The 24,420-nt window shown below is 35.7% G+C and overlaps 2 protein-coding genes across 2 annotated transcripts; one reads left to right on the top strand and one right to left on the bottom strand.

Moving 5' to 3' along the window:
* The first annotated feature begins 739 nt into the window (after positions 1-739).
* Positions 740-5,521, top strand: tmem74b (transmembrane protein 74B). Its single transcript, XM_077199926.1, has 2 exons — positions 740-920; positions 4,060-5,521. Exon 2 carries the CDS (start codon positions 4,109-4,111, stop codon positions 4,796-4,798), a length of 690 nt encoding a protein of 229 aa, XP_077056041.1. The 5' UTR covers positions 740-920; positions 4,060-4,108; the 3' UTR covers positions 4,799-5,521.
* A 6,108-nt stretch (positions 5,522-11,629) lies between these two features.
* Positions 11,630-17,398, bottom strand: psmf1 (proteasome inhibitor subunit 1). The gene is made up of 7 exons (XM_077197862.1): positions 17,015-17,398; positions 16,633-16,785; positions 16,454-16,536; positions 15,217-15,405; positions 12,787-12,840; positions 12,026-12,184; positions 11,630-11,904 (listed from the first exon to the last, which is right to left on the bottom strand). Exons 1-7 carry the CDS (start codon positions 17,141-17,143, stop codon positions 11,853-11,855), a joined length of 819 nt encoding a protein of 272 aa, XP_077053977.1. The 5' UTR covers positions 17,144-17,398; the 3' UTR covers positions 11,630-11,852.
* Positions 17,399-24,420: the final 7,022 nt, after the last annotated feature.

The following is a 24,420-nucleotide window of genomic DNA, read 5'->3' as shown; positions in this document are numbered from 1 at the left end:
AAGAAAAAATGTGTATCTTTGTATAATAAAGAAAACTAATGTAATGTGTTTTGCTGACCTATATGTTTAGTCTACATACTGATGACATTGCCCAACACCTGGATTTAGTGCCTATGAAGCATCCATTTGTGCATCCCACACCATTCAGACTGGGAACTAATTGGAAACGCAATGTGTGTGTGTGTGTGTGTGTGTGTGTGTGTGTGTGTGTGTGCGTGCGTGCGTACGTGTGTGTGTGCGTGTGTGTAGGTAGGTATTGCATTGTTGGGACCAAGTGTCCCCACAGGGATAATTTGTGTTGAAAATGTAAAAATTCAGAACGTTTTCTGTGATGGCTAGGGTTAGTGTAAGTGGACAGAATGTTTGAACAGAAGCCTATAAAAACCATTACGCCAATGGAGAGTCCCCACAAAGATAGCCAAATTGTGTGTGTGAGTGTGTGTGTGTGTGTGTGTGTGTGTGTGTGTGTGTGTGTGTGTGTGTGTGTGTGTGTGTGTGTGTGTGTGTGTGTGTGAATATAAAACATATTACAGACTATAAATAAAATATAATTTAATATAATATAATATGCAATTCAGAGCAAAAAGTCTGTCAGAAGCTCTGAAAGCATATAATCAATTCTAATAGTGCCATTTTTAATAATTAAACATAACCTATAGGCTACCACATCCTTTGGGCATCTTAACAGACACCATTGAAGCTGATATAGTGCATACTAAAGGTGCACTTCTAAACCACGCAAAATGTACATCGACAGCTGTGGACTGTGTCGTTCATAATGATGAATAATCCGACGTTTTTTCATGTGTGTTTAATGCTGCCTGAAAATGACCGTGTTTGTATCGCGCATGGCTAAATCTCCCCTCGAGATCTCCCTGTCAGCATCCCACCGTTACTATGATATCTGTGCAGCGATGGAGGTGAGTGCGCCTTCTCTTTCTTACCAATCACATCAAATAGCTATATCAGGAGGTGTTTGTCTCACGCTACATTTGTCTTTTAGTAAACCCTGGTTATTAAATATTCAAATAGAAACATACAACTCTTGAGGTATTACAAGGTCATATCTGAAGCTATAAACGCACAGAACGCGTTAATGTGAGCTTTTACACGGGTGAATAATAGTCGACGCGTCGCCTAGTTATCATCGCTCGCTCTCAAGGAATGAGATTTTACGCGTATTCAGGGTGAAGTCAGGTAAAATGGGCCAGTCTGTGGTGGTAAGTTAAATCATCTGGAGCAGAATTAGATGGCGCGTCTCTGCACATTGTCCAGACCGCTATTTGTGTTGTGGCTTTTATTAGGGTATCTTTTATTCGTCACAAATATGTCGCAAAACCAAGCCCAAGTCATCCTGGTCATCACTCCTTCTTTCAGGTAAAACAGGCCAGATAATGCAAAACCACTGTGAACAAAGAAACAAACAGCCTGTTGTAAATTAACAGTTAATTCTAATTTAGTTTATGTCATGGCATTACAAACCTGTAAGAAATTAGTGTATGGGTTGAGAGGTTACGTTGAATGTCGGGGTTATTTCTCTAAATTGTAATTTTGAACATATAGGCTAATAGTTGAAATTGACATGTAACGTATAGCCCACATTATCGTCTTTCTTTATGTTGTTTTTCTTGTGTATGTGTACATTTATAGACTGCGAAATAGACTGTTGCTTTAAGGGGGAATAACGGTCTATTTTAAATCGTTTTCGAATTTTCAAACAGGAAATTTAAACATCTGACAGTTGATTAATGGTAAATGTAATTTTCGAAGTGCAATCTATGCAAATTAGACTATTCACTATCACAGTAATCTAAAAGTAGCCTAAATTAAAGATTTTATTTGTGGTGATTGTATGATTAAAGTGATCTTAAACACCTTCGCCTGTTAAAGTATCGCAGTGGTTGCTATGGTGACCTGCCATGCAAACGCGACGAAATATAGCGTGCTCTCGCTCTCTTGTAATGTATTTTATAATTGTATGAAAAAAAAGAAATACTTCACACCCCATCCTCCATATTTTGCTTTGGGAAGGTGTGTGTGGAAATCACGCCGTCATGAATAGGCAACGTGATGAAGAACGTTTTGCTAATGTTCATATTAAGTTATGAAAACATTATTTCTGAATGTTCTCAGTTCAGAATGTCAATTTGAAATAAAAAATGTTTTAAGTTATTTCTTGCTTATGCGAACGTTAAGGAAACACTCCATTTTATAATTTTACATTGTCTGGGATAATTGGAATGTTCTTATGGGATGTATACAATGTAGCCTATAAATAATCTTTTGAGAACATTATTAAATACCACATAATTTGAATTAACATATTCCATTAACATTATTGGAAGAATGTTCGCTAATAACATTTAACGTTAGTCTGTGTACACATGTCCACTATATAAAATTACATCTTTTTTTCTCTGCTTATGTACAGAAATCATTTGATACATTACTTTTGGACATTCAGTCGTATTTTATATGAATATAACCTGTCTAATCTTAAATTATGCCCATCCATTTACCCACAAAAAAAAAAACATAATATGGTGGCAATTGTTTAAAATAGCTTGCAGTAATTGCAAGTTGATTCAATTCAGTGTTATTATTTAATGTATTAATGAAACCACTAGATCAATATCAGAGCAGAGTTATGCTGCTAATGTGACATTTTATTATTTAACTGTAAACACACATAAACTGTGTGATATCACAGAGGGATAGTTCACCCAAAAATGAAAATTCTGTCATTATTTACTCTCCCTCGAGTTGTTCTAAACCTGTATGAATTTCTTTCTTCTATTGAACACAAAAGAAGATATTTTGAAGAATGTTGGTAACCAGACAGTTGAGGCTCTTGGATTGGCCTCTGTCGAATCTAACCTGTAACATTTTGATAACAAGCTCAAGTTGTATTTTAGTACTCTACCACACATCCCAACTTTGACATGCTTCTGAAGAGAAAGACAAGTTGAATGTCAATCCTTAAGCCATGAAAACAACGCTCCTATACTTGTGCATAATACTTGTGTGAACCAAACAGACTGTTATATATTCAAATGAAATGCAGCACTATATACTATACTGAAGGTAATCTGAATATTGGGAACAGTTTCTATGGTGATTACTGAAACCACATTCAGCAGATTTACAGTAGTACAGCTATTTTGTTTACAGTGATAAACAAAGTTTTTACATATTTCACAGGCTGCCATGTTTAATTTTTAAATATGTTTTTGTCAAAAAGTGGCACTGTGTAATAGATTTACTTTGTGAAAAAAATTTTTGAAACACACATAAGAACATGATGTCCTTTAGAATGCACTCTCAGGCCCAGTTTACATCTGGTATTAAGATGAGTTTTGTTCTATCGGATCACAAGTGGATGATGCTAAATACAGGTGCAAACGGGGGCTAAAACATTTTGACCTTGTCCACTTTCTGAGAAAGTCAAAAACGCATTCAACCAGATTGCTTTCGGAGTGTAAACATGTTTGAATGCATTCAAACAGCCACAAAAGATGCCTACTCTCCACCTACTGACCTAAAACATTATGGATGTACACTAGCTAGATGTGATTCAAACTTTGTTGGCTGAAGACCCGAGTTTAAAGTCGAAAAATGTACCAAGCACAATGTTCTCTCACCATTCCTGATTTCTAACACACACTCACAGCGTTTGGCTGGTCTTGTGGCTGTCAGAGCAGAAAGTAAAGCTGCCGCACTACGCTTGTTTCTCCGTCTTCTCCAGTCGCTGTCATAAGTAAATTGCTCAAGCTTATTTTGTCCATTAGATCTGGAAAAAAGGCCCCTACTTTTACCTGCCCATATACTCTCCCCTTAAAGAAATCAGGACAGAAGTGGTTTAAAACGTGAGAGAAAGAGACAAATTAAAACACCAGGTGTAAACCGGAATCTCCCTCGTCTACTTGTGTTCCTGTCGAAAACCAGGTGTAAACAGGGCTTCATTTGAATGAGTTATTTGGTGTTTTTAAACATTTCAAAGATGTCTATTTTATGCTTCCGTTGTTCAAAGCGTACTATAGGCTATATTTTCTTTTGAAGGTGAAACAAGAGGCATTCGATTGAACATGAGTGCAAGCCCTCAGTGTCCATGGAGTCCCTGAACGCTGTGGAGCTCCATGAACTGGGGGATGGGAGCAGGCGAGAACCTCCTCAGGCCTCCTCAGGACCACGGCCTGCCACCGGCATCGAAAACGCATCGTTTGAGGATGAGGACCCGGGAACGAGGATCCGCGTTACCTCCAGAACATCTGGAATTGACTATCAGTCAAATCCGCTGCCTATTCAGAGAGAAGTGCCGTCACCGCGCACTGAAGACGAACCTGAGCTTGAATACAGCGACCAATCGGTGGACTACGGGTTCATTTTCGCACTTGTTTTCCTCGTAAGCGGAATCATATTAGTGGTAATCGCATATACAATCCCAAGAGAGGCTAAAGTCAACCCGGACCAAGTGACAGCGCGCCAGATGGAAAAACTAGAGATGTATTATGCACAACTCGGTTCTCACCTTGACAAATGTATTATTGCGGGACTTGGTTTGCTCACTCTGGGAGGAATGCTCTTATCCGTTTTATTAATGGTGTCTATATGCAAAGGGGAACTGTATCGGCGGAGGACTTTCGCTAGAAGACCCATGAAATCTTATGGATCCATTAATATGAGGATGAGGCAGCTAGCTGAAGGTGATGGAAGGGAGACGCTCGTGGAATGTGAACCAAACGTCACCGCCGACGCCGCGAACGGTAATCAGGTTCCTTCGGAAACACTAAACACATAGCACAGCTGAATCACATTGATAAAACACATTTGCATTCCCAAAAGGAAAAAGTGCTTGCAAGGCAGCATAAATAACATGTTAAGGTTATTTAGGTAAGTTTAAATTTTTGGCTTCAATTATCAGTAAATTAAATGTCTCATTGCTGTATCCATGACACTCAGCATTTGCTATTTTGTCTGCTGTGTTGCCAGATCTTAAAAAGCAACTTGGTTAAAAAAAAAAGAAAAGAAATACTCCAAATAAAGCAAATTTCGTCACTAAACATAAGCAAATAATAATAATATTATGAAAATAGAATAATTGCTTAATTTAATTATTACAATCAGCATAACATTTTTATTATATTCTTTTATATTTACACTCACTTATGAAAGAAAAAATATGCATTTACCCAATAAATAAGCGCAGTTAACTGCAACCCATGACTTCCCACTTTTATAAGCGACTAAAACAAGAACCAAGTCACGTATAATAAGTGGACATGACAACGGCGATCAATGCACAAGGCTATATAATATGAGTAAATAGAAAAAAAATACCATTCATGATTCAGTTTGCAAAAAAAATGTAAACAAATAACATATATTGCAAAGACGACATCGGTCAAATTTCTAAGTCAATGGCAGATTTTCACACTTTAATCTTGAATTCCATTTAAAAAAAAAATACCCCTGATTTTTTCTACAAAACAAAGTTTGAAATGAAAGAAACCTCTCATGGACATTCTCGTTTTATTACAAAATGATTCATTAATATAATGTTAAAAAAGTCACAATGCCAAAATCTTGCTGCTCTTAAAACAGGCTTCATTTTCTTTGTGCCAAAATATATATATTTATTTTTTCCATTTAATTCTGGGGCAAAATGTGACATGTTTTCATATACGCTAACTTGTTTGTGCTGTCCTGCGTGCACTGGCATCATTTTAACCATTTTAATCATTTTTAAGTTGTAGGCAAACACGCAAAACACATAATGTGATGGTGCAAAAGCGATGCTAAAGACTCAAAAGACAAGTGAATGAAAGCACAATGGTGAAGCTTCATAATAACGTAACATGCTGCAGAACAAACCGCCATCTGCTACTTTACAAAACTTGAAATAAATGTCTGTATAATCTATAACATCACTAAAGAAGACACTATGAGTGGAATATATACAAGCTATTATTATCCAAGGATGCAATATGCCTTAAGACGTTACAAATGTTCACCGTGAACACAAACACTGGCTTGTTTGTATTTGTCTACTGTTCGTGTTTTGTATATGTGTCACACACTTGCTCGTTGTCATCAACCCACGTTCTTGAACAATGCAATGCAACCAAGGGAAGAGACATATGAATGCTTAATGTTTTAAACAAGATATCTATTTTACAATATCTATCATTATGGTACTTTAGTAGATTTGTGCTAACAATTAAAAAAAAGTGAAGTTTTACTGTAATGGTGCAATATGCATAGATTCCAGTAGAGAAATATATATATATATGTATATGACAACTTCGTTGTCTTCTCAATGACACAACAGATATAGGTTACTGTATGCTTTAAAGTGCCCCTATTATGCTTTTTCAGATTGTATTTTTCTTGCAGTGTGTAATTCAGCTGTTTGTGAATGTAAAAGTTCTGCAAAGCTTTAAAGATCAAAGAGTTATTGTCTCCTAACAAAAAGAATCAATTCTGAACTGCCTGAAATGAGTCGTCAGTAATTCCAGTCTCACTTCCATGCACAAACCTACGTAGGTTTTGAATTTGCATAATGCCCGTCTATAGTCTTCATTGGCTGCCCACGAACAACATCTACTTTGCCCCTCCCTCAAACACTGTAGTTGTAGCTGAGACTGGAAGAGTTTGGTTCATGTTGTCGACACGTCGAGAAGACGCTGTTTTCAGCGCTGCGAACACACATTCACTTTTCATGCACTTCTAAAGGATGAGGACTCGCGCTGGAATTGATACGGTAAAAACTACGCCAGTTCATATCACTGTGAAAGAGCTGAAATTCAGATATGGTAATGGCCACTATAAGCGGTACACCAATCACAACAGCCTGGGCCATCTGACCAATCAGAGAGTAGGTCCCGGAAATGTGGCGTTTATAGAGACCACAACTTTTATCAAACCTTTTCAGTCACTGAAAAAAAAGGTGATGCTGCAATGCTTATTATGAGAAAGTTAAAGGCAGGGTAGGTAGAATTGCCCAAAAATACTTTTTTTCCAAATTTGTTTAAACTGTCTCTATATATCAGTGCATAATTAAAATGTAAGTACTCTGGGAAAGAAATTGTAAAAATCGAGTGTCTGTAGTCCTCTCAGGACTGTAATAATTTGGAAAAAAGTATTTTTGGGGAGTTCTACCTACCCTGCCTTTAAGTTTTTTTTTATTACCTTTGATGCATGTAAACCTGATGTAGGAGACCTCCAAAATTAGGAACCATTAAATTAGCATAATAAGGGCACTTTAAGAATATGCTCATCACCTCGTTTAAAACAAAGTTAATGTAATAGCACATAAGCGTGTTACATTTGACATTTGTGTGTACTTGATCCCTGATGAATCTGCCTGCACCTTGGTTTGCTTTTACTGCTGAAGTAACTATTTTCTATAAGTACACTATTCAGAGATTGTAATCAAAACTAAGCAGAAACCTAATAAGAGCAGATGTCTTACACGTCTTAGATGTAGTAAAGATCACCCTGGCCTGCAATTATATATTTCCTAGTGTGAGGCATCCAAAATACATACTCACTGTATCGCTCTGTGCAGAACAGCTTTATAATGCTATTAATGGAAGTGGTAACTGGTATATAAAGTTAAGATAGGGAAAGCAACATTCACACTGTGTCGAGAGAGTTTTAAAAGTGCACTTGATTAACAGAATGCAAGTGAGTCACTGTAGAATAATGGAGATTAGCTTAAAAAACACAAAACAAAAAGTAGCATTTCAACAAGAGTTTGTCAATGTAACGCTAAATCAAAAGGTTAATGAGAGCACATTGTATCAAAGAGAGAGAGAGTATTGTTACATACTATCATTTATCTCACATTCCAGTGTATTAAATATTCTTTACACAATATATTTACTAAAGTCTAAAGATTGTTTGAAATTGACTATAATGTTGTTTGGTGGTGTATAAGTGATGCGATCACATGCTGCTTGATGCATCACTAACTTAAGTGCTGTTTAAATGCTGATTAAAGTGAAATTGACTTGTTGTAATCTTTCTTTGACACCATCATGTTTCTCATTGCATCCCTATATCTGTCATGTATTACCTGTAAGATGTTGGTTATGGTGTGATGTAAAGTTATAAGGAGAAAGGAAAGTGGTAAATTGTTTTCATGTCTTCAGTTGTGTAAAATATTGTCTTGTAAGCACAGAGGATGTAGTATTGAGCACACTAAGCATTTATCTTGCACACAAAAGTGTGCCGTTGGTCACATTGCTCATGCACAATCCTAAATGAATGTGAATGTCATTAAAATGCATTATGAAATGTTATTACACTTTTTCAACACGACAGACTGAACTGAGCTAGTCACATTGAGTCTATTGAGAGTGGAACACTACTAGTATACTTACTATTGTTTAAATGTTTGGCATCAGTAAGATTTTGAATTAATACCTTTATTCTGCATAGATGCATTAAATTGATCAAAAGAGACAATGTTAGAAAATTATTTTTAAATAAACACTGTTAATTTAAACTTTCTATTCATCGAAGAATCCTGAAAAAATGTATCATGGTTTCCAAAAATTGAATAAGAAATGTTTCTTGAGCATCAAATCAGCATATTAGAATGATTTCTGAAGGATCATGTGACACTGAAGACTGGAGTAATGATGCTGAAAATTCAGCTTTGATCATAGGAATAAATTACATATTAATATATATTCACATAGAAAACAGTTATTTTGATCAAATAAATGCATCTTTGTGAGCATAAGAGACTTCTTTCAAAAACATTTTAAAATCATACCGACCCCAAATCTTTGACCGGTGGTGTACTTAAAAAAACAGCCTCACCATATTGCATGATATATTAAGCGAGTGGCATAATAATTCCTGAATAAATGTGATTATTTCAATATGTTGTGTACTGCACATTTGATCAAATGTAGTAGGTCATCCGTGTATTTCATGCATACAAACAATGTGCATATATTGCAAAAATAGTAAGAGTAGTATGATAGTATGCTATCCAAATGAGCACAATTATGGGGCTTGTATAGTTGTTTGGGCTGATTAGAAGCAGATGCTCATCTTTGTTAAAATGATCATTGTTGTACAATCTGTGAAGGTTAATCATGGAGTCGGGCTAGAAAGAGTTCCTAGAAATCCTTGAGAATTACAAACGCAGCTTTCAAACACCGCAGAGGCTTAATGATGTGTATAATACTTGTGTGAACCAAACAGACTGTTATATATTCAAATGAAATGCAGTACCACGGTACTTTGGGCCAATCACTTTGTTTTTTAATGTGGAGAGCAGGGGTGCTAGAATTGCATGTGTACAATGTCAGCTGTGTATTTAAAGTCTGTTACCACTTCATGTTTGTTCAAGGCAAACGTGTCACCTTTTTATACTGTTTCCATGCGTGAAATAAATCTTTTTTGTTGCTATACCTGTTTGATTGAATTGATACATCGAACGCAGAGGAACTTTAAAGAATCGCATGGGACAAATGTATCACTTAAAATGTCTGAATATCATTGCACAACAAAACAAAAGACCCATTTATTTAATTAAAAAGTAAGCACAAGCACACTTCTCAAGCAAAACATTTTTAAAGAGGTTTGTTAATGATAACCTTCAGATGATCAAAGTTAAAGTGTTATTTCACCAATAAATGAAAATTCTGTTATTAATTACTCACCTTCATGTCGTTCCAAACCCATAAGACTTTCTTTTACCTTCAGAACACAAATGAAGATCTTTTTGATGAAATCTGAGAGTTTCAGTCCCTCCATTGACAGCTACGCAACTACCACTCTGATGCTTGAAAAAGGTCATAAAGCGTTCGAAAAACGAATCCATATTTCTGAAGAGACTCGATTGCTTTATTTGATGTTTAAAAGTGTTTGAACACTTTGTGGAACACGTTTTCACATTAAATGTGAAGCACAGAAGTATTTTCACTCTATTGTGACTAACAGTTCTACATCTTCTGAAGTCCCTTAACAAATAAGCACTTAATTTTCCCAGTGATATCCACTATTTTAGCGCAGTCATTCCTAGAGGACACTCGAGTGTCTTTATCTCTGGCAGTGAAGGACAGTCACACTGACATTGCGGACATCATGACTCACAGTGGCCATTACAGGCATTGATTTCCACTACATCTGCTTCTTCATGTTCCTCTCACTGAATCAACCATCTCAGAAGCTTTCCATTCATCTACTGATACTTTAAAGAGACTAGTGAGCAAGTTCACTGCAGTTCTCATGTAGGAGAAAATCCCTCACACAAATCAAAGCAGTTTTAACTTTTCAGATGACTTGGTATATATATATATATAACTTTTTTACGCCTTTATTTAGTTAGGACAGTAGGAGGACAGACAGAAAATCATGGGAGAGGGAATATGGACCGGGAAAAGATCTCAAACCGGGACTCAAACTCGGGTCGTCTGAAGTGCAACCACACCAAGGGCCTCATTTATAATATGTTGCATAGAAACCTTCCTAAATTTGATCTCATGATCATTTCTCAGATGCATACATGACATCAGTGATTCAGAGAAGGAATGCTTTCAGAGCTCCGCCTGGTAAACGACGCCAAATTAATGTCATTAACAAATAAAAGAGCACTAACATCCAAATCCTTACTCGAGAACAGCGAGCGGAGAGAATCGCTTAGATAATATACCTGCAGTATTCCGACTCTCTCCCGCAAGGAAAAGTGCGTACATTTGCTTAGACCCTGATGTGGGGCTATAAGCACTTTTCCATGTCAAAGACCGTTATTATTAATATGAACGTTGGCGTGGATTTAAGCGTACACACACTCAAAGTTTAAATCTGTTCGTATGCACGTTTTATAAGTGAGCCCCCACTTGCCCAACTATGGCTCCAACTCTTTTTTTTTTTGGAAAAAGAAATTTGATTGGTCTTTTCTATTGTCTTTTTAGAGTTGCTTCACAGCATAAATCTGTTAAGCATAAATCGGCATCATTGATCATTATTTTCCTTTACAGTTTATCACTGTAAAGAGGCTTTGAAACAATATGTATTGTATAAAGTGCTATATAAGAAAGGTGAATTGAATTGACAAACTAAAACCATAAATAACGGTTTTGTTACTTAAAAATAATAATAATTTTATTTTAGCTAGTTGCCAAGGCAAAATTTCTCAATTTATTTAGTAACTTTATGTACTTAGATAACTAAAACTGAAATTTGAATTAATAAAAAATAGACACATAAAAAAGCAACAATTTTTTTAAACTAAAATTAAAATGAAAACGAGAAATTTCATAATAAAATAAATTCAAATATTAATTAAAACCATTATAGTATCTCAATTGTAATAAAATATCACTGCTTCCTACTGATGCACTGCATGATCTTTTAATACTCTTTTCTTTTTATTTGTTCTTAATTATATTTATTTTTAAACCAATTTTTCATTTTAAATTAAATCATTTTTATTATAACCTTATTTTTTACTTATTATTATTAATTTTATTCCTTGATAATCTGTAACGATTATTTGTAATTCCTTTTATGTACAGCACTTTGAATGACCATTGTGTATGAAATGCTATATATATATAAAACTTACTTTGCATTTATTATCAGAAAGAGATCAATCACATCAGAGAAATGGGACAGAATAAAAGCAGTTTAATTTACCAATGCAGAATAAGTCAGTAGCACACATAACAGTGGAAAAAATGGAATTATTTTGTCAATGTCAAAATGAAAACGAGTTGTGCTATTTATTTAAGGAATTCTGTTTCACAACAGTTTATTCAAACACAAAGTGCATACGACTGCAGAGCAGTGAGAATTATGGGATGTTGCATAAGTGCGTACTCCTTATTCTACTACATGAACATGTCATCATAGCCTGGTGGAGGCATGTGATCAGGGTCTGGCCTGAAAGAGAAAGCCAAACGAAAGGCATTAGAGGTGAGGATATGATGTAAATGAGGTAAGTGCAGTTTTACAGCTAAACTCAGATCTTTGGCAGCAATAAAGATCCCATTAAAGCTCTTACCCGGGTCTGTGTCGCCCAACCGGGCCGAAGGGGTCAAAGCGGGCACCAGGGGGCACAGCGCCTGGAGGGAGGACTCCAGGAATACCAGAGGAGGGGTCAAACCCTGAGCGAGGAAACCCGGCACGTAATGGATCGACGATCATTCCACCTGCCCTTCCCCTGGAGAAAGAACCAAGAGACAAGACCTATTAATAATTCAGCGCGCAAGGTCGTTCCTTGAAGGTGCACTCATTCATTTTCATTCTTAAATGTTCAGTGATGCCTTTTATCGATGCTACTTTCTCCAACTGTTTTATTTATGATCCAAAAATTTCATTGTGCACATCTCAGGGTGCTTTCACACTGACGGTTTAGTTCGAAACAGCACGGTTCGAATGAAAAACTGGTAATGTGAAAGCTGTCACATGGACCCTTGAGCATATGGAGCAAAGGCGCCCGTTTGCAAGCAGCAGAAAGCCGCGTTCATGCGACGCACATACAGTAGACGCATTCACTTCTGTGTTTATTAGCATTAAATGAATACAATAATCACAATATATTGACCGGATTCTGTCTTCTATCCTGCGCCGTGCATGTTCGTGATGACCAAACCAGACTCTAAAAGGAGCGCCTGAAACAAACGCACTAGGGTTCGGATCGTGGCAAACATGGCCAGTGTGAAAAAACCCCTAAGAAAGTTTCTGTATCTGTAATGTACAGGTCAACATGCATGATGCATTTACAGATGAGTGTTTTGGCAATTAAGTTATGGGATTTCTCACCCAAAGGGATCCAGATCGGCACCACCTGCAGCAAAAGGAGCCATCGGGTCAGGCCTAAAACACAACACACAAAGAAAGACATTTCAGAAGCATTCTGTTACAATGTATTGAATATAGTATACAGTATAAATATCGTTATATATAACGGCATAATACTAACAATACTATTGTATGTTACTATTCAAAAATGTTTGGAGTCAGTGAGATTTTTTTTTAAATGTTTCTGAAAGAAGTCTCTTCTGCGAGGCAAGGCTACATTTATTTGGTCAAGAATACAGTAAAAACAGTAATATTCTGAAATATTATTACAATTTAAAATAACTTTTCCCAAATTCATATATTTTAAAATGTAATTTATTCATGTGGCAAAGCTGAATTGTCACATGATCCTACTTTTCTTTTTAAGATTCTTTGATTAATATAACGTTTTTCAATGTAAAGTAATTTGCCTGAAACATAAATCTTTTGTAACACTATAAATGTATTTACTGCCACTTTTGATCAATTTAATGCATTCTTTGTTGAATAAAAGTATTAATTTCCTTCAAAAAAACTTAATAATTGTACACAGTACATTGTTTTTTTTTTATATGCCTGAATGTCACTGAATTAAATAACAAAATATAAAGTGTGTATGATTCCAATTTTTTTAACAACATATGGTTGTTTGATTAATACATTTTCAGTATGTAGATGATAATTTGGCGTAACCTGTGAATCTCCAGATGCAGAATGTGATTGGATGTGACTCAGTGTTTTGAAAGGCTACAGGCTCTTTGGTTTTAACCCGGGACACTTAGTGTCTGGCAGCAGAGCACGTTTGACTGAATTACATCACACCCACAGCAACAGCAAGTCGATAAATCGCTGACATCATAAAGAATCTGATAGGGGTCACCGTGAACCCAGGAAGGGGAAGTGGAAGACAAACACAGAAATCCACCTCTGGGTTTCTGCCATGACCTTAAGTTTCACTGCATGTCTCTTTCATTTTTTTCATTGTATGGTGGTTGTGTCCACACACTGCAAAGACACATTTATATGCAAACACCATATAAAAGTGAATTTGGCATCCGATGACCCCTTTGATAAATGCTATAAAAAATAAAGTGGAAGGATTTTGCTATTGAGACAGCCCTTAAAATGTCCGCCTCCCTGATCAGTGCCCTGACTACTGAACTAGGGAGCTGATTGAGACGCACCGCAGTCTCCCAGTCTCTCAGTGAACAGTCTGCAGTGCCAGACACACAAAACTCAGTGTTTCAAAAATAGACACAGTACAGCAGTGAGAGCTCTCGCAGGACTCGCGCTGGGAAATATTAAACAGGACAGAGGACATGAGCTGACACCTACACAACACACATACAAGTCTCGCTCGCAAAGACCCAGCGCACCCCATAACGTCCTTCACACACACACACACACAAACACATTCATTTACAGATTAACTCAACAAACATGCAGGCAAACTCACAGAGAGATCTATTTGAATCTATTAGAGTTAATATAGTTTCTGTTAAAGGTAAAGTTGGGATGAAATGGAAGTTGCGATAGTCTTTTCTTCCTTTTTGTGATGTATGTGAAACAGTTTCTCGAACAAGAAATACATTTAGGGCGGGACATTTTTCCCATGGATGGTTGTGGCTTGCTATTGGTGGATCTCATGTAGTGACATTTAAAAATTGCCCCATTTAACAATTAAAAAAATAATACTGCATTCTATAAATTTGTCTTTTTCTTTCATGAAATAACCACACAAAAAATCTCAGTTTAATTCTGCTAATAAATCTTATGAAATTAGAAGACTATTTCATCATACTATTTATTTATTTATTTTTTACTTTATTAATCTTAGTCATACAGACCAGTGTTGATTTTATTATCTTTGATATACTATTATAGTTTTTAATTTAAATATCGAATTAGATTTTATGTTAATATTTTCCATTTTTATATCATTACATTTTCATTTCCAGTTAGATTTTTAGTAATTTTCTTGTGTGTGCAGCTATATAGTTCGAATTAAATTTAGGTTTTAGTTTTGTTTTGTTTTAGTACACCAAGTTAAACTAAATGAAAATGGGAAATGTTGCTTTGGCAAGTTTATTTTTATTTTTATTTAGTTTTAGTTATAATAATAACCCTGGTACAGACCATGGATACACAAACACAGGGGACTGACCCTCTAAATAAGGTCCTTATTTCATAGTTTAGCTGTGTATTTAAACAATACAGACCACAAAAGTGAAATCACTCAGAGTGCATATTTTCCCTGAACAGAAGTTAGGATCACCTGAGGCGGTGACCATAGCAACAGCTGGCTGCTCGAGCACCTGAAAATGACCTCTAGACATTCCTCTAGAAAGTTGATACCCTTGAAAACCAATGTATAAATTGCATTAAAAAAATTTTGAGAGAATGAACGTTCACCAGTTAGGAGGCTGTCTGTTTGAAGGGCCTCTGGTTGGGATCAGGAGAGGATCCCGGTGAGGGTCCCTTAAGTTTGAAGCTCTTTCACTGTCTGTCTTCCTCTCTGTCTTTCCTTGACGCTCCTCTTTTTTAGTGGGCAGCAGTGAGGACTTCAGCTTTGCGGTCAACTCATCTGTGTTCTTAAACACGCTGAAAGCAAAATTAATAAGTTCGAAAATGCATAACCTTTTTTGATTTACCTCAACTGATTACTCATTTGATATTGCCACTATCACAGATATGTTGGCATTGAGCTTTTTTTCCAGAGAAAGTTTGCATATGTACAGAAAACTATAGAAGAACTAATCATTTGTTTGAAAAGAAGTCTATTATGCTTATCAAGCCTGCATTTATTTGATAAAAAAAATACAGAAACATTGTAAAATATTATTACATGATGGTTTTCTATTTGAATATACTTTAAAATATAATTTATTTCTGTGACGCACAGCTGAATGTTCAGCATCATTACGGTGTTCAGTGTCACATGATCCTTCATAATCATTCTAATATGCGGATTTATTATCAATGCTGGAAACAGTTGTGCTGCTTAATATTTTTTTATAACCTGCATACAAAATAACAGCATTTATTTAAAACAGAAATCTTTTGTAACAAATCCTAACCCTAACACAAACTGTTGTTTTTTAAAAAGTAATTTGTTTCTTTCTTTTTTTGAAAGAAATTAATACTTTTAATCAGCAAGGATGTGTTAAATTGATAAAAAGTGATAGTAAAGATTTATAATGTTAGAAAAGATTTCTATTTTGAATAAATGCTGTTCTTTTTTAACTTTTTATTTGTCAATGAATCCTGAAAAAAGTATCACAGGTTCCAAAATAATATTAAGCATCAAAAATGTTTCCAACATTAATAATAACATCAAATCAGCATATTAGAATGATTTCTGAAGGATCATGTGACACTGAAGACTGGAGTAAAGATGCTGAAAATTCAGCTTTGCATCACAGAAATAAATTGTACTGTATATTAAAATAGAAAACCATTATTTTAAATTGTAATAATATTCCACAATATTACTGTTTTTTTTCTCTGTATTTTTGCTCAAATAAATGCAGGCTTGATGAGCATAAAAGACCTCTTTCAAAAACATTAAAAATAGTAATGTTTCCAAACGTTTAACCGGTACTGTACGGGTAAAGGACACCTAAACATTGTACCAAATAAATTCACAAACCTTTCAAACGTCTGCATATTGGCATCATCAACATACTCACTGACGTTAACTGTGAGATCGGTTACTTTTTCTGTTGTGGAGTCCTACAAAAGAATAAAAAGGAGTGTTGAAAACCATCCAGTCTAACACTATTCTGTCATCTGTGACGAAATGCATTGCATATAATACAATCTAATAACCATTAAATTAAAGATCAGGGTTGAATCCACTGTGAAGGCTTTGAGCAGTAGGTTTGACCGGTCATCATTTGATCTGTATCTGAGTGCATACAGCTCATTGCTTTCATTCCAGCCGGGTGGAAGCAGTTCTGACGACTTCTCTCCATCTTTAGGCTGTGTGGAAAATCAATCTTTAATAATCAGGCAAATATTACCGCGCGCCTTCAAAACAAAACAGTAAAACATTTGCTACAAATGCCTATTGGCTCGATACTTTATCTAATGCATTGACAATTACACTTTTTTGTAGTCAGTGTGAAAAAGTGTCTTAGTATGACATTTCAGTTAGGACACAAGACTGCTTGTTTTTGTAACATATTATCATCAGTCATCATTCACTTACATCATCTCCAATGCCGAGACATTTATAGCCACCTTTCACTATTTCCCAGTGTACAAAACATATCAGAGCATCTTGAGAACAGGTTATAGAGTTTGATACGCAGTTGAAGAGCAGCTCCAGTCCAGCCATCTTTAAACAGAGTGATATTCAGCAGAAATGAAACCAAAACAAACAGCGCTCTGTGTAAAAATAAAGAGCGACTTAAACTCTGAATGCATGGCACGTATGGACGCCGCAGATATGACAGCAATATTCCGTATGAATTTTAACGCTAGCTTTGAAAGAACTATTATGTTTGTGTAAATGTAAATTCTACCAATGTTTATAGCTAAATTAGTTGGTCATGCACAAGTGGTCCGACGAGAAATGTTCCCGACTGGAAACAACAACTGATCGAACGTTCATTCCGTTGATAGTAAAAGCGATAGAACACTTTTGGAAAATAGATTTTGATCATTTCTAAGTTCTGATTACTAACATTCTTTGACTGATCCGAAACATAGCTAATGTAATATAGCATCCGTTATTTTAATTAAATTTATTTCAGTCAGTTTGTTCGGAACTGTTTGTTTGCCTGGAAATGGGCGTTTTATCTGTGGAGTATTTCTGTGGAGTGTGCTAGGCTATCCTACAAACAGTTTACCTTAAGCTTTTATTTATTTATGCTTTACCATGTATGTACCAAGGTATTCCCTCCTGATACCATCATTGTGCGGTCACCGTGCTTTCTTGTAACAGCAACAATATATAGTTCCTCATTTTATCACCACCTGCTTGTAATTGAGCTTTTTTGAAATATGTTTTCATTATATGTTTGTATTTGTTATTTATGTATTATGCATATGATGTTTGCAGGCTGCAATATATTTATTTATAAATAGGATGAGAGAGTAAACACAAAAAGTTAAAAAAATAAATGATCACAATCACAATGTGCACAGTGCATTATATCCCTCCAAGTTATCAATTTAATCTTTGTTGTGTCAGAAATCATGAAAGAATGATAAGATTCACATTCATTTTTCATGTACATGGCTTTACTTGACATTCTCAAGCTAAGAATAAAGATAACATCAGCATCTGGTTCGACTTACGGTGTATTGAAAACACATTGCACAGAAGCTTACTTCAGAGAGCAGGCCTTCCATCTAATCAATGCTTCAGTGTGGCTTACATTCAATTACAGTTCTTAAGAGACCTTTGAACTTTTATTTAAAGACCACTCATACACATTGAGATTTACTGTTTTGACAGAATATCTGTGACTAGTAGTAGGCTATACTGGATTAAACAAAATACTGTATTTAACAATAAATCACAATGTACTGAAAATATGATCACTGTTGATTTGTGCATATGAACATATTGTATTACATAAATTTCACGTAGTCTTTCAATTAATATGACGTAGTAAAAATTCATACACTATCGTTCAAATGTTTGGGGACAGTCCTTTTTTTTTGTTAAAACAAATTAATATTTTTATTTAGCAGGGATGCATTATATTGATCAAAAGTGACAGTAAAGACATTTACATTGTTAGAAAGTTTTCTATATCAAATAATTGTTATGCTTTTGAACTTTTAAATGTTTATAAATGTTTCTTGAGCAGCAAATCAGCATATTAAAATTGTTTCTGAAGGATCATGTGACACAGAAGACTGGAGTAATGATGCTGAAAATTCAGCTTTGCATCAAAGAATAAATTACATAATACTATTGTAATTATATTTCACAAAATTTCTATTTTTACTGTATTTTTGATCAAGAGATTAAGAGATTTTAAAAAATCATACTGACCCCAAACTTGTAAATGGTAGTGTACATAATAATTAACATATAAAAATCACACAGATCAGAAACACTTCTGACATTTCATGACAATTATCCATTTGCTTTCAAGGGCGCTTTGAAGAGTGTCCTTTTGCCATTATGGCCTCCAGATGTCTGTTTGATGCCACTCAAAGTTTAAGGGTTTATGAATCAAAGCTCTCCAGAAAGGTTTATTAGTTCAGATTTACATCAGTCGTACCTCATCTACATTACACTGTCTGCACTGCTGTGCTATGTGCACTCAAAAAGTATCAGGGCAACAGTATATGTCTAGCTAGACTTTTGACATCATATGGTCCAGTTTGTTTTGCCATATTGTGATGTGCTTTTTAAGAGAAGAATAGAGGTATGCTGTTACTTTTATTAGCAATATGACTTGTGATTTTCGCTGCCATGTAATAAAATGTGTGAAAATCTGAAGGAGCTATATTTAGAGGCAAAAATATGCAAATCACCCACTGAGATCACCCTAACAACATTGCAAATTACTAAAACAGCAACATCCTGGCAACCACAGCAATCTAGCATTTGTCAGGTTTGTCTCGTTAGACGTGCAGGAAAACACAAAACAGGTGCTTTCATTGCCATGTTAAAGACTGTAGGTATTCAGCTTGGAAAGATTAGATCAGTTCAGTTCTCAAAGTCTTGAGGATTTACTGTAAGTCAGGTATGAAGTTCTAGAGCCAGCTGTCTTGAAGGCATATGTTGACTTCAGATCACATACAGAACATTCGGTCTCAAAGCACATAGTTTCAGTAGGTTTGTCCACACAGGTTTGTCTGAAAATAAGGAAACCATGTGTGAAGGTTTTCCACTGGTAATGAGGTCCAGACATGACACATTGTTATCATGAAATACGAGCTATTCAGTTGCACATCAAAGCCGGACCAGCTCCATGAAGCTACCTTTCACACCACATTCATCGTGATTAAACATCCAAATAAGCTGTATATTATTTTTATTTTTTTATTTTATTTTATTTTATTGTGCATTGTGCCATTACATCTGCACTTTAGATACAAAAACATTTCTGTAACTACAAATTGTGGTTATTTAGTAAAGGTTTCACTGCATGACAAAATTATAATAATGTGGTTGCTAGTAGCATTGTAGTAAAACCAAACATTACCAAAGAATGCATGAAATCAGGAAAGCATTTCATTAAAAACAGACATGCAACAGAGCTGTAAAATACAAAATAAAAATATATGAAGTATATTCCCATTAATATTTTTAAAAAATTAGCACACCAGGGGGACTAGGGACATGAAATTGTAAAACTTTTGGCTCATAGGAGTATAATTATGAGGAAACACAAAGGCCAAATTCCCTTAATCATCCATCATAACAAGTAAAACCAAAGAATAAAGTTCTGATGTGCAGCAAGAGATTATTGAGCATCACAAAATAGAAAGTGGGTGTAAGAAAATAGCTAAAGCATTAAAAATCCCCATTTCCACCATCAGGCCAATCCTTAAGAAGTTCCAATCCACCAAAGATGTTACGAATCTGCCAGTAAGAGGATGTGTGTCTATATTGTCTTTGAGTGGCCAAAGTCTTTCCAAGGATCACAGATGGAGAATTGCAGAGATTACTTGAGTCTTGGGGGCCAGAAAGCCTTAAAAAAAATCAAACAACCCCTACATCACCACATGTTGTTTGGGAGGGTTTCAAGAAAAATCCTCCTCGCTCATCCAAAAACAAACTCCAGCAAATTCAGTTGTCAGACACGACTGGAACTTCAAATGGGACCAGATTCTATGGTCAGATGAAACAAAAAAGAGCTTTTTGGCAGCAAACCCACCAGATGTGTTTAGAGCAAACAGGGATAAGAAATACCCCATGGTTGGATCTTCCATCAGGACAATCAAAATCAACTCAACAACTGAGCACAAAATGAAGCTTCCATGACCGTCCCAGTCCCCTAAACTGAACCCATTAGAGTCAAAATTAGTGGGGTGAACTGAAGAGAAGAAGAACCAACATGAACTTGTGAATCTGCAGGATCTGGAGAGATTCTGTATGGAGGAATGGTCTCTGATCTTCTGTCAGGTGTTCTCCAAACTCATCAGAGAAAACTCAGAGCTGTTCTCTTGGCAAAAGGAGGTTGCAAAAATTATTGCCACATTTATTTCACAATGTGATTTACCCCCACTTTAATTTTTTTTTACTTCAATGAAAGGTTAGATTAATTTAAATTTTGTGAATGAAAGATCAAAAGGCCTTTTTTTACAGCCATCTTTGATATTTGATATCTTCATATTTACCAGTGGTGCCAATAATTCTGACCACAACTGTATGTACTCAAAATAAGTACTGAGTAATATTAATAAACTACATGTACTTATACGGTTAGGGTTCGGTTTAGGGTTAGTTACTTGTAATTATGCATCATTTACTGTTATTACTAGTAAGTACATGTAGTAGAGTGTAACTACGTCACCTTAAAATGAAGTGTTGCCGATGATTGTTACCATGCTTTATGATTGTTAGCGTGCTTTATGATTGTTAGCGTGCTTTGGCCGCTCTTGTCCTGTTGAGCACATCACACACACAGTTCGGGTGGAGCATATGGCCCTTGTTTGGGATGCCCTGCTACTTTATAAATGTAAGCTAAAGTCTGTTAGCACTTGAACTTATTTTCTTTGCGCCTCAGGGCGAGTCTCCACTTCATGTCTTTCTCTTTTACAGACAGATACTGCTAGACCATTACATACATCTCTTCAACCTGTCAATCCACTCACATCGTTAAACTGTCTATTAAACTTAGCTGTTAACTGAAATGTTTAGTTTGGAAATATCTGACAGGAGTGTAATATGGCCCCTGAATGATTTTATAAATATAATGAATAATCAAACAATTCTTAAAAAAAAAAATTTATATAAAACATCATTCTACATTATAGATATTTGACAGAAATAAGATGTCTTCAAAACTCTCTCCCACATTCCATCTGTGGAATATTGAAGAAATGTGTGTTTCATGCATTCCATTCATTCTACACTCCAGTCCTGCAGACTTTAAGAGTGTCAGTCATCATTATGTGTGTGTGTTTAAAGATTATTAATGGGTTCAGGCTAAAGGGAAACAAGGAGGTAACCAGGTCAGTGTTAAATGAAACTGCTTGCTTTAAAAGTCAGTAGCAGTACCTTATCTTTTTTGGAGAGGCGAATCAATCTTCCTTCGAGGAATAAAAGTTATATTTTGAATTAAAAAAATTTTTTGGGGGATTTTGCATTTAGGCCTATAGCTATAGCAACACTGTAAAGTCATGTTTGGTCTTTTGTTTTCCAGTAAAAATCTGCATTTATCTAAACAATATATATATATTTTTTTAAAGAAAATATATCTTGAACTGTTTTCTCCCATTGGGAAACTGCATATTTTTTTATACCTTCAGGGTATGTTTACACGACAACGATATGCTTGAATCTGAGAAGTTGTTCCTTTATGTTTTCCGTGTACAGACGACACCATTGTCAAAACGATCCCCACTTGGATCAGCAAAAACGACTAGAATGGCTGTATTTTGCTGCCAGGCCATTAGATATGGCGATGAAACACTATAGATTGAACATGTAATACGCATGTGCATTACATCATTGTTTTCAGAGATTTGCATTTTTGTTGTTTACACAAGACCGTTTTTTAAAAAAAACTTGCACTTTGAAACCCGTTTTCAAAAGTTTTCAGGCACCCAAAACGAACGGCTAAAACGCATAATTTTTTTTTACATTTTTATAAATCTAATCATCTCACCTGTTCGTTAATCTCATTATCACAGTGTATTGTAGTTGTTATCTTTCACCCTTCAGTTGTCAGTTGTTGTTTGTGTTTGTGTGTAGACATGCTGTTACTTTGCCTTCATCTCTTGTATTACCTGAGTTTGTTTTCTTTACCTTTACCTTTGTTTTCTATTACCTTTTGTTTATTGAAACATTTTTAAACCCTCCTTCATCTTCATCTCATAAAACTTCAATGTTTTTTTATGCTTTTTTGTCCTTTTATTAGCTTGACAAGCCAAGGACACAATATGCTTTCATTTTATGGAAAAGAGCTGCGTATTTCTCCAAAACATCTTATTGTGTTTCATCCTGCAGGAATTGGAACAACATGAGGGTGAGTAAATAATGGCAAAATGTTCATTTCTGTATGAACTTTCCTGTTGAAATAAAGCATGCTTTACAGCAGTCCTGTATATAACATGATCTCTGTCAAAGGAAATGTTACAGGGGAAAGTGATTTGACTCCTTACACAGGATAAAAGGTTTGATAAAATGTAAACATATCTGCCATAGGGTTGAAAAACAACAGTAGATATGTTATGTATCTGTAAGTCTGTGCATGTCTTTATCTTCTGATAAGATTGAGTATCAAGTACTTGAAGCCCGTGGAGGGGAGCTGCCCCTCTCACTACATCCATAACCGCCACAAAGGAAACCAGAGAGAGAGACAATCCAACAAATGAGAACCAACAGGGAAGTGGGCTCCCCGACATCACAACAGACCAGGTGCTGACGGCACGCTTTGAATCCAGTGGTGCTACACTGATTGGAAGAGAGTGCAACAGAGACGTGTGATGTCAACGGCGCCTATCCCCCCTTCATGCACTTCCAGCCCACTTATCAAACACACTCACACAGAGCCATTTCAAGAGTTCACAACCTTACTGGAGCTGCACACCTCAGCTATGGGTTTTTGACATGTGTGCATGACGCAGCGTCTGCACCAAACGAGAATGGTGCGACATGACAAAAACAAATAGAACCCATTATAATCAGCAATGCTGTCTACACTGGATGTGGTGTGGCTTGACACATGAATGAATTGCCGACAGTAAACTGATGCCCTCTACTTCTGACATGAAGAACAAATGGATTTGCAACGGTCGCTTCGTAGCGTCCAGTGTAGACAACCACAAGCTGTTGCGGGACATCCGGTGTAGACATGGTGTAAGAAGATTTCAGTCGCTGTCATATAACGCATAACTTCAGTTACTTTAAGCCCCACAGAGAAGATGTAGGCTTCAATACCATTGTAGAGTAATATCAGATGCTAATACCATGATAGTTTGAAATATACCATGGTTCCATCTGACACAGTTATTGTTTGTAAGGGTAATTATGTTTGATGAATGCTGCTTTGAATATACCATGGTACTGAATGATTACCATATTAAGGCAGGCTACCAGGCAATTTACATCAAAAGTACCAACACATACCATGGTTCTACTATGGTGTTTTTGGAAATACCCTCTACGAAATACCATAGTACAATAATTTTGGGACCATTTTTAGGACCATTGTGTATTTCAATATAGTAACCCCTTCCCATGGTAGTACCATGGCAACATGTCCAAAACACAATGATACCATGATACTGCTTGGTACTTATTTTGTAAGTGCTATCATGTTATTTCATCACTTTAAAAAAAAAGTACTACGGATGAATGCCATAGTACCATGGTATTATTCGTTGTACCTTGGAGTAACATAAAAAAACAGTACATACATTTTTGGGTAACGCTTCCTTTTACAGTATGTTAACTTGCTGGTACTTACAGTGTACTTA

Source organism: Siphateles boraxobius, unplaced genomic scaffold, assembly GCF_051911475.1.
Source record: "Siphateles boraxobius isolate OS27281-9 unplaced genomic scaffold, OSU_SipBor_1 41, whole genome shotgun sequence".
NCBI classification, from domain to species: Eukaryota; Metazoa; Chordata; class Actinopteri; order Cypriniformes; family Leuciscidae; genus Siphateles; species Siphateles boraxobius.
Note: the sequence above shows the minus strand (reverse complement) of the source record. Positions and strands in the feature narration are given on the sequence as shown.

Excerpts from the sequence above, each read along its gene's own strand:
- psmf1 (XM_077197862.1), bottom strand. The coding sequence starts at position 17,143 with ATGGCTGGACTGGAGCTGCTCTTCAACTGCGTATCAAACTCTATAACC. Across the intron at positions 12,841-15,216 it reads AACAGACAGCCTCCTAACTG|GCCTGACCCGATGGCTCCTT; the intron begins GTGAACGTTCAT and ends GTTGTGTTTTAG. Across the intron at positions 11,905-12,025 it reads GTTGGGCGACACAGACCCGG|GCCAGACCCTGATCACATGC; the intron begins GTAAGAGCTTTA and ends TTTCTCTTTCAG.
- tmem74b (XM_077199926.1), top strand. The coding sequence starts at position 4,109 with ATGGAGTCCCTGAACGCTGTGGAGCTCCATGAACTGGGGGATGGGAGC.